We start from the raw sequence: 18,107 nt of genomic DNA, 5'->3' as shown, positions 1-18,107 counted from the left end.
ATCGTTTTAGCTGCCTACCAATGGAGGAGAATCTTGATGGAGAATGGACATTAGTTAAGGATACCATTAAAGAAGTGTCTATGGAGGTACTGGGTGAGCGCCCCCGGCGCAGAAAGCAGCAGCATTTGTCTCAGGAGACAAAAAGCCTTGTTGCAGAACGCAGTAAGATTAAACAGATGGCGCCTAGTGACAACAACAATAGGAGCGAGTATTCTCGGGCCAACAAACTTGTCAAAAAGAGCTGCAGGAAAGACGACGAGAATTGGGCTCTTAGAGTTGCAGCAGATCTGGAAACAGCTGCTGTCCATGGCCGGCAAAGGGAAGTCTGGCAACGGATAAAAACACTGTCCGGTAAGAAGAATCGAAAATCAACTGCTGTAAGAGACAAATCCGGGAAGTTGATTGCTGATCCTTCTGCTCAGAGAGAGAGATGGGGAGAACATTTTTCGGAGCTATTAAACCCTCCTCCCACGAATGCGGATCTGTCTGACCTGGGCCATCTTGAAGTGGTTCCATGCTTTCCTTATCTTGGTGATGGTGATGGTCCCCCCACTAGACTTGAGATTTTAAACTGTCTCAAAAAATTGAAGAACCACAAAAGTGCTGGGATCGACGAAATCTCTAATGAGCAGTTAAAGTATGGGGCAAGTGGTCTTGTGGATAGGATGGAGAAATTGTTCTCTAAAGTTTGGAATTCAGAAGCAGTGCCTGACGACTGGTTGAAAGGCATCGTGATAATTGTACCAAAGAAGGGTGATACCTCTCATTGCTCCAATAATAGAGGGATCACTCTAAGATCTACAGCATCTAAACTGTATCAAATCATCATATTACAACGCATGAGTGACGGTTTAGAAAGTTTGCTACGAGACAATCAGTGTGGGTTTAGAAAGAACAGATCATGCATTGATCAGATTTATTCACTCCGCACTATTATACATAACTGCATTGAATATAATCTCCCCCTGTATGTAAATTTTGTGGACTTCAAGGCAGCTTTTGATTCCATCGACAGGAATTATATTGGAAAGCATTCAGTCATTATGGCCTGCCATGTAAATACATTCGAATAATACAGGCATTCTTTAATGGAACTGTTAGTGCTGTTAGACACAATGGTGAACTATCAGAATGGTTTGAAGTAAGTTCAGGCAGTGGCCAAGGAGACATTCAGGGTCCCCCACTTTTTAATGTCTGCCTCAATGTGGCTGCTGAGAGAACAGAAAGCAACAAAGTGGTGTCCCACGGAGCGGTTCTTCAAAGATCTATCAGTCCGCTTGTTGATGATATCACTGTGTTAGATACAGATTATGCAGATGACATGGCTGTACTGGATAACAGCGAGGAAGGTCTTCAAGAAACAGCTGACCTTTTGTGTATGTATGGTGCCCAGGGAGGTCTTAGAATCAATGGTAAAAAGACTGAGGCTATGGTCATTGGTAAAGCAACCTCTCAACGGCCATACACGAAAGAAGCCACAGTGAACATCACTGTTGAAGCAAGTTAGTGATTTTACGTACTTAGGTACAATTATTTCCAGCGACGGTACTATCGACCGTGAGTTGTCAGCTAGGATTCAGAAAGCTTCCGGAGCCTTCAATCAACTGAGTAATATATGGAAAAACCGCAACATCCAGTCTTATACAAAGATCAGGATTTATAAGGCAGCGGTTTTGACAATATTGTTATATGGTAGTGAGGTTTGGAACACAACCAAAAAGCAGCTACATCGCTTTGAGGTGTTCCATCAGCGTTGCTTGAGGAGAATACTTAGGATAAGATGGCTCGATCGGGTTAGAAACACTGAAGTGCTGGAGCGTGCAAAGATAAATCCAGTAGAGACGTACATAGGAGCAAACCGCCTGCGTTGGTTTGGCCATGTCACCAGAATGCCAGACACTAGGCTTCCTAAGTACCTGCTTAACTGGACCCCTGCCCATGGGAGAAGATCTAGGGGCCGTCCAAGAAAGAACTGGAGGAAATGTTTGCTGGAAGATGCTGCAGCGTTTACAGGAAACACTGACATAGACCTAGAAGGAGCGAGCGAGATGGCTAGTGACCGCAAACTTTGGAGGGAGATGATACGTCACAAACGGGAGTTCATTGGTGCAGGCCACTCGAATGATTGAGGAGACCTAATCAAGTACAAGTAAGTACAATCATAATTATACACAACTTCGTGCTAAGTTTTGCGTGAGTCTGAGCTTGTCTGACAAAGTTAGCTCCTGAGTGTGCTAGCTTTAATTTCTCACCCAGAACTGTTTACATTGGTTAATAGGAACCACCAAAAAAATCCTGGGTAAAAAAATCAAAAAACCAGCGATTTATTTATGTTTTACCAATTCTATTCATCGCACATTCCATGTGAGAAGAACGATATAAACAAGCAGGAAGGATCATCTGTGATAGTCCTTATCAGTTAAAATATAGAGAGAATGGAATGTGCGATGTATCATGGTGAATAGAATTGGTGAAACGTGAATAAATCGCTGGTTTTTTAATTTTTTTTACCCAGGATTTTTTTGTGGTTTCTTTTAACCAATGTAAACAGTTCTGGGTGAGAAATTCAAGCTAGCTCGCTCAGGGGCTAAATTGGTCAAATAAGCTCAGTTAAGCTCGCAATCACACAAAACTTGCCACAAAGGTTTAGCTACTTGTTATTAACATTCTGTGAAATTTAGAAGCAAAAATATTTATCAGAACATAAGTTATGCCACTTTTTGTTTTTAAAATAATTAGCAAGATCTCAGAGACCTGTTACAATTTTAAGAGATAAGGATGGGTAGTCTTTTATGGGCCACCCTGTATCAGTACAATGAAACTGGTGAACATTTTTAAGCATAGGTAAAATTTATGTGAAATAAAATGATATCCGAAAATCTTACTTTGTTACTCTGCAGACAGTAGATTCGTTTGAAATTTTTTGTCATTCTCGTGGCTTCTTTCATAAGGTTACTCATACCAAAACCGTACCTTCCCAGTACCCTAAAATTAACATTGAGATTAGTAAGAAATAACGCGAATATGAACCGTTTTACAAAGATACCAGATTTAGTTAAAACATTCTAAACTATTCAGGCCAACAACAGCATGTGTCCTACAGTTATTCAGTATGATCTGATAAACGGAGATCTAAGATAATAACTTTAAAATTACTTGAATTTATCCTTGAAAGCGGTGCCAGTAAGTGTCAAAACATACTCTTTTCCATCATAAAACCCAGTCCCACCTGTACCATCTAACTTCTCCGCCTTCAGTCCTGAGGAATCATTGGATTGTTGTAACATGGTCAGCTGGTAATCAATCAAACATGACGAGCATTCAGTATTTAAAGTAGAGTAGGAAAAGAGATTTTACTACCGATGGTTTTGTACAAATTGATTAAAATTACTGCCAGATATCCACATTTTCTGAGTACATATCTTGACATAACAACATGCTTACACTCTTGTTAACGTAATGCGTTTTCCTATTTTCTGTATTCGTTTCGAACACAAAAGAACCCTTACCAACTTTTTCAGTGAGAGCTTTAGCGTAGACATTGTCAGAGTGAATAATGGAATTTCCGCTGTCGTAAGATTTTCCTCCAATCTTCATTTCCTGCAATCTTCCTCCCACTTCCTCTCTTTCGAATATCTGCCGTGTTTTTATTTAATACATAAGTTCTAAACAAGTATTAAGTAGTAACGACCTGCAGCTTTAAGAAAGAAAATGCCTTGCTTTTGATATAAAATACTCGTTCTGGCAAATGTTATCGAAGAAGTTGGAGAAATGTTTCTCGTCCCGGCCTAAGAAACTGCCTTCAGAAACTAACCTTAATCTCAGCTTTATCTCCGAGTAGGTGTTTGATAAAGAAGGCGCTGGTAGTACCACCAATTCCACCACCCACTATTGCTATCTTGTGTGATGTCACCACACTGTTTCTGATAACAAGTGCTAGGAACAGAGCGTTCTGGAAGAGTGACATGTTCCTTTAAAGAAGGGTTTAGTGTTAGAGATATATTGTTAGAATACGTCGTTACATGTTAGGGGCAGGTGACATGTGACATGACAATTTCTAAGTATCAATCATGGATTCTATGCTAATATGAATTAAAATATCAAATGATAACCTGTTCAGTTTTAGAAAAATCAAAGATGAATTCTAATCATTGTATTATAATAACATTATCAAAACACAGGATAAAAAGTTCCATAATTCGAAGGCATAAATCTTCACACGATCAAACATAAGCTAAATTAACCATAAAACTCGAAAGCACACAGACCCTGCAAGCGGCACAACTTTATAACTTCACAGGATACGAAATCTACATTTCCTAAAGCGGGGGAGGGCGAGGGGGAGAAAACTTTATTGATTTTGCAACGGATCGGGATTCTAGGATGAAAGGAAATCAGAACTATCCATTTTATAAGTATTCATTAGGAATAATTTCGATAGTAATCGACTACTAATTAAATTAAACCAATAACTCTACTCAGCAAGAATATCAAACTTACTTATATACTTTAAAGCTGTAACTGAAAAAAAAATGAATCTGACAATAAATATTTATTATTTGAACTAAACGGAATAGAAAAAAAACATCAAGGTTCAAAACTCAGAAAAGGCATCATCTGTTTAACTTGATTTTATGTTTTTGTACTATATATTTAAAAGTTTATAAACTTTTAACGTTTAAACACACACTCTCTGTTGCAAATCAAACTGTACTGTTTAGGAGGCATCTGCTTTCTCAGCTGGAACCTCTTCTGCTGCTGCTTCCTCCTCCACTGGAACTTTCAGAGCTGCTGCTTTCGCAATAATACTGCGGTTATCTATGATACCAGCAGCGTCATCAAATATAGAACCAACTATTGAATCAGCCACATCTTTGATTGGTATACTCATACCTGCATATTATATATTACATATTATATTATATTGGTTTTATAAATTTATAAGTTTTTACTTTCAAATTATTAATAGTAATGATTAAATCAACTACTATGTCTATATACGAACAATTAAAATTTGTGCTCAATGATAAATATTCCAGGAATCTCTCAATGCCTAATCTTATTGTAATTAAAGTGACTTTGGTTTAATGTAACTTCCTTCGGCTTTTAAAGGTGGAAGTGAAAGTGAAACTAACCTCTGCTATAATCAGCCCACCCTAACACCCACTGAGCAGCTTTCTCTGCCATCCTACCTTCCTGCCTCTTTACTAGCAACACTGCCGGTCTGTACACTACTGACCTCTCAAACCCCATTCCTAGGATCTGGCGGAGAAATGTGTTTAGGAATAAATAAATAAACTTTAGAAATAGTGATCTTGCAAAACTACAGGACGGTGTTCCAATAAAAAAGCAGTATCTCGAACACAGATCTATACTAATAATCTCAAGATGTGTGTTTTTCTGTTCGCGTGTAATTTCCGAACAGCTTAATCAAGAAAACAGTAAGAGTTGGTTTTTTGGTATCGTGCCGAAAAAAACTCTGACCAAGCCAAATGATTAAGGTTTTTTAAATCGGCCGGTGGTAAATGGTTGAATTGATCATTTTGTGACCCAAATGTGATACTAAAGTATCTCACGTACTCTCACAATATCTCTCCCTAATTACAGCTCCCCTAATTAGTATTGCAGCGCTGGTATATATTGTATATAATGAGGCAATTTGGCAGTAGAGCTAGGAGCCACAAGATTGCCTATTAATTATTACTATTAGATACGTGTTGGGGGCTCAGAATTAAATTTACTCAAATGCGGCCGTTTCGACTGGGCGAATTCATGCTTTTGCACCGTTTATACTTTTGCAATTCAACTGCGATAGTGAGGTCCCGGCCGTAAGCACGGGTTACACTAGTATTTTCAATAAAGTACATAATAACAACAGCTAACCTTATCGTCCACCTCCCCCTTGACTTGCGTGTAGAGAAAGTAACTGTTAGCATTAGCGCCCTGACTCGACATCATGTGAAACTGTTTTACTCCTGCTGCCTTGCTCTTCTCTGCAAAACTCATCACGTAGGTCTTATCTACTTTTATAAACCCATCCTTCCCTGATTTAGCTCGTGTAGTCCCTGAAATATATGGTGGTGAGGACTGTATAGTGTATTCTCCTAAAGTTTCTTAACAGACTGTAGGCGCAGTCCTGGTAGAGATATAATTCGAATTACGAGAGGGTTTAGTCTTCATAACATCATCTCACAACAGCTACAGGTTATAATTTTTCAATCAAGATTTTTCCGTACAGACTCAAATTTAGTATATTATTATCTTTACAGGTACAAAGGTTGGTTACCTAGAGTACAGATAGCAACGTCGTGGTCATTGAACGCCTCCTCCGGAAGATTATCAAAGTCAACTATCTTGTGATCTAGCTTATCGTTCTGTATTTTGGACTCTCTTCTGCCTAGAGTGGTTACCTGTAGAGCCCAGTGTATGATACTATTTCTGATGTGGGTGAAACCTTAACTACAGAGAACTTTGATTACAGTAATCAGACTAATTAAATTCGGAGGAATTTAAAGATCAGCAGGCAGAATCTCAGAGCACTATAGAAAATAAAGGTAGTTTGAGGGGAAATGTGGGTGATTCACGACAGATAATAATAAACACCAATCTGGGCAATTCACAACGCATTAAGAAGCATTATGAAATACAACAGAAGCAGGAAGATTGAGAGGAAACAGTTTAAGACGATCGAAAATTATTACTCAAGTGATTAAGTTATCATTATTTTAATCATCAAATAATTATTTTTATTATTTTTATTATTACTATTTTGATTGAGCAAATGATAAGCTCACCTTGCTGATCCTGTCATCTTTAAGAAGGTTATCTAGCACTAATCTACCAGTTTCACCTGTAGCTCCAGCTAGTATCACTCGGAACGCCATGTCACATGTGTCACTGCTACACTGAATTATAAGGCAATTATTTATTTAATTAGTATGATTAGCAGCTAATTGGTTTGAGTATTCAATGTTCTCGATGAGCACATATTAATATTATGTTCAATTAATTTTATTGGGTAAGAGAGCCATATACTTGGTAAAGGAATCGATATAATAGTTCTTGTTGTAAAATATAAAAGTTTACAAGTGCAAAAGTAGATTTAAATTACACAATCTGGTGGTTACATGAAATAAATCAATAAATTAACTAGTGGGTCCAACAAACTAAATTTTTCTGAAAACAAATCAAGTAATAGATATAACAAGAGCTTACCTCTTCTATCTACTGAATTCTAATCAGAGAAAAACCAAATTTCACTTATTATCAGATTCGACTCTGAATAACTGTATTAGCTTATTGGTCACTATTAACTCAATTAGTTAATTAGTCGCTAATTACCTGTCCAGTGAGTTGGTCGTCACACAGGATACGTGACATCAGAACAAGAACTGTGAACAGCAACTCTAACCTCATTCTTAAAATCACTAGTGGGAAGAGCTTTAAAAACTTTGAAACCTAAATGAACATTGAACCAGTAACCAATAATGAAATCATGCTCATCAGCAAATTTATGGTTTACAGTTAGCTATATTTCTAATTAACAGAAACTGTGACAATCAAAAAAAATATAGAGGGTCGACGTAACAAATTGCAACATTATATACAGAATGAATAAATTGCACTAATGATTTGTTTACAAAACTGTGCATAAATCCTAGTAGTGAAGGGAGTATTTTATAAACTTTATAAACCAAATTCAAGTAACACTTACATATTCATTTCCCAGCTGCCTAATTCATAAATTACTACACTAATTAAAATCCTAGCAATGTCTTATCTCAGAAAAGAGCCTTTATCTTATCCATAATATCTTTATAACAAACCAGTTTCTCTCTCGGTTTCCCTTTCACTTTCCCTTTCTCTTTCTCCAGAGAATCAATCTCTTGCCACTGATCGAACGTTACAAACTCAACGCCTCTGTCCCTAAACATATCACAAACATCACCATTCTCATTTAAACTTCGACTATTCACTTCCAGATCCTCTAATATAGACATAGCAGTATTGGCACTGTCTGTTATTGTAGTTGCTAACACCCCATCAGATCCCCGCCGCGCCCAACCCGACGTATACAGCCCCGGAACACGTGGACCACCAGGGCACTCCAACACCCGGGACAAGTCCTCCGGAATACTGTGAGAGGTATCACAGAAAGGAACACCGGGCAGTTTTATAACTTTATACCCAATACTGGTGATGACACAGCTACAAGGTACCTCGCGTATCTCCTTAGTAGGGGTGATATCAGGTGACATCATATCACCTGATATCAGGTTCTTACGCAGCACCACACTCTTCACATGACCTGATGAGTCTGTCTTTATCTCTAGCGGAGACCAGCCGAACTGAATACAAACGCTGATATCATCAGACGAAGGGGGAGGAGAGGAGGAGTGTTTTAGTAGTAGATCTGTTAAACGTTTCTTAGGTCGTGGAATGTTGGGTAATATAGATCTAATCTGGTCGATGTTATCACTGTCAACTGATAACCTTACTCTTGATAGCTTGGTGAATTCTCTGACCTCCTTTATAGTACCTTGAAACTGCATAACCCCTCTCCTACCATACAGATTAACATTCTTGACATTCCTTTCTCTCAAACACTCCACCGCATGCCCTGATATGTCAGTCTTCTCGAGATGCGGTAGCGGAGCAGCGAGGATGCGCGCACAGTCCAGCGCCACATTACCGTGCCCGATAATGGCGACATTTTCCCCAGATAAGTTGGGTTTGAGTGAGCTGTGCTGTGGTACACCGTTAAACCACCCTACAAACTCACTGCTACTATAGCAACCAGCTGCTTCCTCTCCTGGTATTCCTAACTTGTTATCTGAAAGCGAAAGTGAAAGTGAAGAGGACCCTGCACTGGAAAAGCATGTACGCGGGTTTATTGCTTACAGAAAAAAACTTGTTTCAGTTACCTTGACAATTTAATGTTATTTCTTTAAACTTAAACCTAGAAGAAGTTCAATAAGAATGAAAATTGTACATACAATGTCTCAGAAATAGACAGTACTATACTGAAATATGAAACCAAAAATGAAAGTGAAAGTGAAATTGGAACCGAAACTGACCTGATCCAGCTCCATATGCCAACACAACCACGTGATATCTACTCAACAACTCCTCTAATCGTATATCGTACCCTACTGCAACGTTACCTAAAAACCGCACATTCGGCCGTGCTGCTATTTCTTCAAAAGTCGTGATACAATTCTTTACCTGGACAGATTATGATATCAATTAGGAACCGACCGGTCGCGGTCAATTATTTAATTTAGGGTTCTGAAATTTTTGAAATTTCTGAGCTCTGGTCAGACGACAAATAAAATACATTTTTGTTATGAAAAGCTTTGAAATTTCCGATATCAAGCACCTGATATAAGACCCCGCCACCTGAACCTAAGGACCCGGCATGTAACCTAATTACACAACATGAGATCCCCAGACACCTCATCCGGCCCCGATAACTTATTAAGTTAAACTTAAGGACCCAGCTTGTTAGTTGTTACTTTATAACTTAAAATCAAAAATTTTGAATTCTTCAGTTCATATCCAGTTTAAAACCGGACCGGGATCAGATACTGAAGCTGGATATCCGGTGGGAACCGGATTCAGCAGATTATGAGGCACTGCAGATACATAATACAGGAGAAGCTGGGTCACACTCCTTTTTTTGATATTCCAATATTAGAAACTACAAGACTTATATGACCCGCAGGAGAATGTATCTACTGAAAGACAAAATTGACTAGTAGGAATTCTTCTTTTCTGTTCCACGGAAGTCTTCACGATGCCAAAAGTTTATGTTAAGTCACTTTGTCCCCTGTACGATAAGAGACAAGATGCATCAACCTATGTGTTGAGTATGTCTAATCTCAACTTCCGAAATTCTATAACAGTGATTGTGACTCGTTCTTGGTACTGGCTAACATTAGGTTATAGCATCAGTGTTTTTCAATTAATATCATCAGCGTTTCCTTACCGTTTCGCTATTTTTGTCCCCTTATCTTGCTTTATCTTCTTTTTGCTCCTGTAACTATAATTTTGCTGAACACAACCTACAAAAATTTTGAATGCCAATTATTTTTTCGTGACCTCTTTATCCTTTTATCATATTCCTTTTTTGATAATTCAGTGGGACAATGACTAAAATTTGCTTTTCTGGATGTAGAGGTGTGGAAACAGGGACAAAAGGATTTCGCGATTATTTTGGTCAAAATTCGCGATACCGCGATTTTTTACAGACTATACATTAAAGTTTAAACTATACATAAAATTAGTCGTTAATAATGGGGAAAATCGCGATTCCGTACATGCCGCGATTTCCTTTTGTCCCTGTGTGGAAAGTATTACTATTTAATATCCTGAATGATATTCTGAGGTTCGCATACCTCTGTCATCTTGTTGTTTTAACAGTAACCTTATCGGTACACAAGGTGAAACATGAATGTATCTAACTATCAAAGCGTGACGGATGATGAAACTGCACTAATTTTTAAAGGCGCTCTTTTTGAACTTGCCCCTCTCAACATTCCTCTGTGTATCACTGTTTTCATCCAGAACAGTGTGATCTTCATCAGCTACTACAAAGACAAAGCTTTGTTTGTACCGAGCTTGTTTATGGGGATTGCTCTGGGAGACATTCTAAAAGCACAAGGAGATCTGATCCTCACAATTATCAGTATTCTGGTACATTGGGGACAGGTGGAGACGACAGTTCTCTACAAGAGCATTTACTACTACATGGTCACAGCTCTTCCCGGTTTCAACTGCGCCAAACTGTCAAATGTCATCCTTACCGTCACCCTGACACTCAAACTAAGGGATCCATTTAACGTCATCAACACGTCACGGCTACGAAAAATAGCTGCGTCTATTTGTGTGGTTGTGTTCTTGCTTCACATTGTCGACGCTGTTGTTGTCGCCTTGAGAATTGCCTCACTCCCTCTTAACAACTATCCCAGGTTGCTGAAAAACCTTGGACCCCCAGGCATTCTGGCGATATGGGGCAGCACCCCACCGCACCAAAAGTGGTTTGTTGACAGAATTTGTGCTTCTCTTGAGGTCCTTTACTACTTTGTACCTCCTGTTTTGATTATGGTTTGTATGATACTCCAGGTCAAATATCTGCGACAAACCCTTGGTGGTAACGAGGGTTCACCACACATGCCAAACACATCTCACCATGTCTCAATTACCGTCCTGATGGTTTCTGTCCTCTTCTTCATCTGTCAATCAGCACTCGGCATTTTCACGGTAGTTTGGAATACACTGGAGTTATACAAGAAGTTCGATCAGCCTGGACAGGAGGATAAAGAATACGTGGAGGAGGGCATATTAATGGGATTTGCTGAGTTTAGCTTGCCCTTGATTTATGCAGTCTTGTACCCACTAATACTGATCTGCAGGAAGCCCGATCTTAGAGAGCGATACTGCCAACTCATCTGCAGATTTCGCCACAGACAAGACCGTGACATCAACCATGAGCAGCTCGGTGAATAAGCTGACATCATGGTTTAGAACTCAGTCAGATGTAGTGTGTTTCTATTCTTACTTGGTGAACAGCTGCAATATTGAAGTTAAAACGTGACTTGTGTATTCAAATTGATAACACTGCCATTCAGCATAAGACTCCAGAGTCCAGTGATCAGCGAGAAACACTGAAATCAAGACCTTTTATAATTTGGTCCTGGTAGAAAGAACGCCTCCCCGTTAATTAAGCTGGGCATACCTTATCGGACCTTATTTGGACGGACATTACATGAACGGACATAATTATGAACGGACATTAATATGAACGCTCGAAGGCATTCAAAACCATCAAAAATCTGAATTTTTTCAATTTTTTTGACGTTTTTTAAATTTCAGCAAATGATTTTTAAATCCATTTTTTATACAGTAAGTAAGAAAAGCAGTCATTGAGCAGTAAAAATGTTAAAATATGTGTACATGATCAGTGTCTAATATCACATATCATCTTCATCAAATGGGTTTTCGTGCATGAAATAGTCCATGCTTAAAGCATCAGTGATTTCTAGCTTTATGGAAACCTTTTTTTATCAAACTACCCCGGTCCTGCATTTCAGTGTTAACTTTTACAAGCCATTCGGCGTGAAGTGGTTTTATCTTAGACAACTTAGGTTAACCTTAACATCACGTGGAGCTTTCCTAGCACTGTTTCATGACCGCCCCCGAGTAATATGAACTATAACAACGTCGGAAAATGTCCTTGGAAACACGATTTACCGTAATATCTAGAGGCTGGAACAAGTTTGTCATGTTGGCGGGGACTAGTTCATGAACTATGTTGTTGAGTGCCATAATTTCGTTGACTTTTTTCCGCCAAGTGACCCTTGAAAATATCATATACTAGTAGAGTTTTCTGTGCCTCCGGCAGACCAAGGAGAACCTTTCCATCGTTAACTTACGGCACAATAAAGTTCTCAAAGTTGTCATATTCTGGACAAAAAGTTCGAAATGAAAAAATTTTTGAAAAAATTTCAACGGACTTTAACTTGGACGGACATTAATTGAACGGACTTTATTTGAACGGACATTAAGATGAACGCTAGGGCTTCCACCGTTCAAGTAATGTCCGTCCAAATAAGGTCCGATAAGGTACATCTAAAATTTTTCGTATCAAGCTATTTTAAAGCGGGTATTAAGTTGATATTTTACCCAGAAATAATGCATTAGAATTTCACTATTTATCTAGAGACATCTCATTTTGCCCTGATATCCAAACTTAAAGACCCGGTATGTTTCTTGTTAACCTTAACTCAAAATTTTAATGGCTATACACATTTTCTGAAACATTTTGAAATTTCCGGTTTATATCCTGCTAAGGTTGAAAAATCATTGGCTCAAGTTACATACGTATTATAATATAATATGTAAATATACAAGGTACCAACATGTTCCAATTTTTAAAGGTTTTTCAAACCTGTAAGGCTGTATAATCAACTTTTGCAACTTACAAATAACAAAGTTTCAACAATTTCAAAACATTTCTGTCCTATTTCTAAATACATAAAAGTTGAGCATCCTAGAACATTCTACACATACCTCCGGATGATCTGGCGCAACCCCGAACCTAACCAACCCGAACGGAACAGCAGACTTCTCGAATATATCAACAGTGAACTGGTGCGAGGAGGACTTTAGTATCTCCTGTGTCGTGTAGAACCCAGCAGGTCCGCTCCCCACTACAGCTACCTGGGGAGGGGTACTGTCACGTGACGTCATAACATTTTGTGTGACGTCATAACACGTGGTGCGACGTCATAACACGTGGTGCGTCGTCACGTGACGTCATGCAAGTAACAGTTAATTTGTTTATGATAGTGACACTTAAAGTGAAACTGAACTCCAAAGTGATGTAAAATATCAATTAAAAGCGAATGTGAAAGTTAGCTCCTACCTTGTAAGAGGAGAGAAGTCTGACAAATCTGGAGGAAGTTTTTTGTGCAAGTCTACATGTGAACATTCCTACAAGATTGAGAACATTAGTAAATTAATTAATAAGATAATGATATGATATAAAATTATTAACATTTACATATTGGCATATTTGAAATAATTATTGGTCAAGAAATAAGACAACGTTAATTTTGCGGAACTAATTCTGAAATTAACATTATATAACACAACTCAGCCGTAATAATCAAAAGCGAAATTCAATCAAATACATATACATTATACATATACAAGCAAGTACAAGCAAGTACAAGCAATACAAACAAGTCAGAATTTTACACAGAAGAACTGCACAGGCCAGCTGTGGATTCCAAAATAAACAAATTCCTTACTTAAACACATTTTACTAATTCGATCATGTTCGGACAACGGACAATATCCTTTCCAAAGCCGGGGCGATGTTACTGATATAAGGCTAAATTATAAGGAATAAACTATTGGATAAATTTTTATGTTACAATAAATTCTATTAAACAGAAACACCAAATCCTGTACAAAAAATGTATAATTTATAATTATCTAATCAATTATTGTATAATTACCTAAAAGACACTGAACACGAAAATAAGAAACTTCAATTAAATAAAACAACAAAAAAACTTTCGCTTTTAAAAGTCCAATAGCTGTTGCTTCCAAGAGCTTGTAAGTTAGCTTTAACTAATAGATCAATTAAGAAACTAACTCACTAATAAACAAGTTCCAAGCCATAACCAGTCCTCATAATTTCCGTGACTGTCGTCCAGTTCCAGTGCCTCATAAGGGTTAGGGTTAGAGTCAGGAGTTAGAGTTTGGGTTCGAGCTAGGTTTAAGGTTAGGCTAAGGTTAGGGTTAAGATAAGAGCTCTAGGACAGGACGACGTTTTTCAGTGGACTATTCGGACTTTAAAGCGGAACTTCATCTCGGGAGACGGAAAAACGTTTCAAGTTCGCCACATTACACCACACCAGTGACCACGTGACATTGCATCAAACCACGTGACATCACTCGGGGGTGCTGGCTGTTTGCTCGTCCCCGCCCTCTACTCTGTCTTGTTGTATCAGAATATCTTCCCTCCTTAAAAAAAAGAAGATAACTATTTGACTTACAATCGTGGCATATTATAAAAATTTAATTCTACTTCCTCACTGTTACTTATCGCAAATAAGCCTAGAGATATAACAAGTTTTGAAAAAAAAACTGGAATATTATATCATTAATCATGATTATCAAAATTGGATATCACAAATTATCGCTAGATTATCACTAAATTCACTAATTCAGTGAAACTCACTCTTTAAGCTCAGTGAGGACCTCTCCCAAGAAGACGTCCAACAGAGTGTAAACCAGTTGTTTGTTCAGCTCTTTGTTCTGAAGAGCATCGTAGATGGTCAACAGGGCGTCATCCATACGTTTCACGCCCAGCAACTTCTTGATGGGCTCTGAGGGGAGGTCGTGAGTAAGACAATTAAAATTAGTTTAAGAATGTATCCGTCTAACAGTTGAACGCTGTCATAACCTTTATTAGTTTTAAACAAATCTGCTGAATAGTGATTTTGTAGAAAAATGTCAGCAATCACGTGATCTACTTCCACATCACTTACTGGGAATTTTGTGGACCAGCTCGGATCTCGCTAAATCAGCCCGTTCTTTAATCTCATCTGTTCCTCTTACTTCTTCGTCAAAGAACAAAACATCTGAAACAGTTTCAGTTATTTGGAAATGGCTCACAAACTTCTCCATATCATGAATTACAGCTATTATATACTATAGCTGCTATAGTACATGGACACGTTCATTGAAGTTTGAGGATATTGGTAAATATTAGTGACCCTACTGAACGGCACGATGATGTAAAATGTGTCACACTATGAAACTATATAAACCCTCTTACCCTAAGATAATCGTTTCATCCTCTAGATAAACTTTGTCGCATAACGATATCTATATCAGACGATAAGATATCGCTTAAATGCGGCCGGCAGTGAGTTGTAAACTTTATCACACTATAAAAACGTGACGGAGTTTATATGGACCCCTTGTTGCCGTGTTTGACCAAATTTTCGAATTTCCAATTCATAGAATAGCTGTATATGACTATTATCTACATATTTAGCGACTTTTTTCCTTAAATGGTAGCTCCATGTAAACTGACAAGAAATGCCGAACAGTCTAGCATTATTTTGTGAGCTGAATGTGTTTGGAATTGTTCACATATTTCATTGTTATAGGCAAATACAAATACAGAAGGCAGAAATAGGTAAATTTAGTCACATAAATTTGTATGATATCTCAACATGTGTGAAATTGAGTAAATATTAGTATACCAACTTAAACACCCTATATTACGTACTATGGGTCAATTAACAATATTTCAACCATACGCCGGTCATATAAATTATTATATGGCAGTGATAATGTGATATGTTAACATTGGATAAATTTCAACACCTGAACAGGGTAAAAATTTGTAAATTTCGTCACAAAAAAAAATAATAACTTTATTTGCTCCGTGTTGGCAAAATAACTAATTTATCGACATAGTGATGGTGATAAAGTAACATTATATACTAATTGAGGTATGATTCTTCAAAATAGGGGCAAGAAATGTAAATTTCGTCACATCAGCCATTGCATTAGTTAGATAGATTTTCTTTCATATCAACTGCCCTTATTATAGTTGGAATGGATTTATACAGGAAATATAGAAACCCATGCCCATTTTTCATCACATTGAAATTATACTGTTGGGGCAGGAAAAGTAAATTTCGTCACATTTCGGTAAATTAGTGATATCAAACTCAGCATTGTTAAACTTGAGTTCTGATTTGCTGAAAAATAACCTACCAATAATTCCTGGAAGAATATTGAATTCTAATCGGGGTATGGTTCTTCAAAATAGGGTCAAGAAATGTAAATTTCGTCACATACGTCATTGTAAAATTTAGATACACTTTCTTTCACATCAACAGTCCTAATTATAGTTTGAAATGATTAATTCAGAGATAAGGAAATATAGAAACCCATGCCCATTTTTCATCACATTGAAATTATACTGTTGGGGCAGGAAAAGTGAATTTCGTCACATTTCGGTAACTTAGTAAAATTAAACTCAGAATTGTTAAACTTGAGTTCTGATTTGCTGAATAATAACCTACTAATAATTCCTGGAAGAATATTGAATTCTAATCGAGGCATGTTTCTTCAAAATAAGTTCAAAAAAATGTAAATTTCGTCACATCAGCCATTGCATTAGTTAGATAGATTTTCTTTCATATCAACTGCCCTTATTATTATTGTGACAATTTTTACATCAACTGCCCTATACTTGAATCAGTTCTATCCGTGCATCGTCCTTATATACAGTTTTCCCGCCTTCCAAACCAAAATCAGATATAAATGATTTCGGCAATTTACCCAAAATTTTAAATTCCATATAATGTGACAGAATTTACATCATTTCCCAATAAGTGCATGTATGTGCTAACTTTTCAAAACAACATATTTTAGGGCTATGATTGGTAGAAGAACCATCAAATAATGTGTTGAAAGGGTTTTGAGGACACCTCACAGTAGAAAAGAGGTATCGTATTCTGAGTGTGACAAAGTTTACGAAATATTGCCTTAAAACCGTTCGATCCCTGCCCTTTAGCCAAATGTTGTATCACAATTGTTAGAATGACCTAATCTACTATATTTTAAACCAAAAAAATGCTAATTGGGCAGCTATGGTTAACACAGTCACAAAAATGTGACATTTTTTACATTATAGTGCCTAAAAACAATAAATTTTATTTCTGAGCCGTGTATATGGAAGTATGGGTCACGTGGCTAATGTCCAGAACTTCTGAACACGTTATTTTTTTTGGTTTACCAATATCCTTAAACTTCAACATGAACGTGTCCATTTACGATTTCGTATCATTTTGTGACGATGTTTAGGGGGGGGTCCACGTTAAAAAAAGTTAAAAAAGTTAAAGTAATTAATGTTAAATTTCAAAATTCAGGCTTAGAAAGTTTAACTTTTTTAACATAAATTCAAATTTGGGTTGAAATTGCAATGGAGTGAATATTCTAGACTAGTTTACTTTTAGGTCATGCGTTGGTATTTTTGTTCATTACCTTACAAGACATTTTTATAACGTACGAAATGCGACGGTTTTCCCGAAATTTCGCCATATTTTCGGACCGCCAAAATTTCGGTCGTCGTAATAGAATCCGTCGCATTATTTTTAGCTTATTCCAATAATTGTGGCTTCATCGATTCATTTTGTTCTTGAAAAGTTAGTGATATGATGGTGGGACAAATAAACACAATATTCCATGATGAATTTAATGTCAAGTAATACGTTTTAAATTTACAATAAATTACATTTATGTGCTAACATAAACGTCTTATAAGAGACTAAGTCAAGATAAACAATTTAATACCAAACTCAATAAGTGAAACTGAAAGAGTCGAGCCGGACCCCTTAGAGGAAGATGAAGAAATCGATTTATAAGTTTCATTTTGTTTCAACATGATTTAACCGATTTTTAGAAAAGTTTGAATTTCCTTTAGCTTTGTGTCAGAAAACAAAATGATGAAAAATACCCTTATTTTCTGTGACGTCCGAAATGTGACGGTTTTTGTTCAATTTCGCCATATT

General features: G+C 37.3%; 4 protein-coding genes across 5 annotated transcripts in view; all 4 read right to left on the bottom strand.

Moving 5' to 3' along the window:
- Positions 1-18,107, bottom strand: part of LOC134820664 (prenylcysteine oxidase 1-like) — a 45,631-nt gene that overhangs the window by 10,413 nt on the left and 17,111 nt on the right. Inside the window, exons 2-5 of the mRNA XM_063831172.1 lie at positions 3,815-3,971; positions 3,510-3,636; positions 3,157-3,259; positions 2,886-2,985 (exon numbers count right to left, since the gene is read on the bottom strand). Of these exons, the coding sequence (XP_063687242.1) occupies positions 2,886-2,985; positions 3,157-3,259; positions 3,510-3,636; positions 3,815-3,967 (483 nt within the window). The 5' untranslated portion in view covers positions 3,968-3,971. The remainder of the gene's footprint in view (positions 1-2,885; positions 2,986-3,156; positions 3,260-3,509; positions 3,637-3,814; positions 3,972-18,107) is intronic.
- Positions 3,976-7,423, bottom strand: LOC134820670 (oxidoreductase HTATIP2-like). Its single transcript, XM_063831178.1, has 6 exons — positions 7,342-7,423; positions 6,795-6,905; positions 6,287-6,410; positions 5,884-6,065; positions 5,136-5,262; positions 3,976-4,893 (listed from the first exon to the last, which is right to left on the bottom strand). The coding sequence occupies exons 1-6, from the start codon at positions 7,414-7,416 to the stop codon at positions 4,718-4,720; spliced, it is 795 nt and encodes a 264-aa protein (XP_063687248.1). The 5' UTR covers positions 7,417-7,423; the 3' UTR covers positions 3,976-4,717.
- Positions 7,068-13,495, bottom strand: LOC134820665 (NADPH:adrenodoxin oxidoreductase, mitochondrial-like). The gene is made up of 4 exons (XM_063831173.1): positions 13,427-13,495; positions 13,072-13,221; positions 9,078-9,225; positions 7,068-8,833 (listed from the first exon to the last, which is right to left on the bottom strand). The coding sequence occupies exons 1-4, from the start codon at positions 13,490-13,492 to the stop codon at positions 7,782-7,784; spliced, it is 1,416 nt and encodes a 471-aa protein (XP_063687243.1). The 5' UTR covers positions 13,493-13,495; the 3' UTR covers positions 7,068-7,781.
- Positions 13,615-18,107, bottom strand: part of LOC134820662 (sorting nexin-14-like) — a 41,247-nt gene continuing 36,754 nt past the window's right edge. Inside the window, exons 16-18 of one of the 2 annotated variants that reach the window (XM_063831167.1) lie at positions 15,063-15,155; positions 14,753-14,900; positions 13,615-14,535 (exon numbers count right to left, since the gene is read on the bottom strand). In XM_063831167.1, the coding sequence (XP_063687237.1) occupies positions 14,463-14,535; positions 14,753-14,900; positions 15,063-15,155 (314 nt within the window). In that variant the 3' untranslated portion in view covers positions 13,615-14,462. The remainder of the gene's footprint in view (positions 14,536-14,752; positions 14,901-15,062; positions 15,156-18,107) is intronic. The other variant, XM_063831166.1, reaches the window with a different exon arrangement.

This window comes from Bolinopsis microptera, chromosome 9 (genome assembly GCF_026151205.1).
Source record: "Bolinopsis microptera isolate Bmic1 chromosome 9, MBARI_Bmic_1.0, whole genome shotgun sequence".
Classification (NCBI taxonomy): domain Eukaryota; kingdom Metazoa; phylum Ctenophora; class Tentaculata; order Lobata; family Bolinopsidae; genus Bolinopsis; species Bolinopsis microptera.
This window is presented reverse-complemented; position numbering and strand designations above follow the sequence as displayed.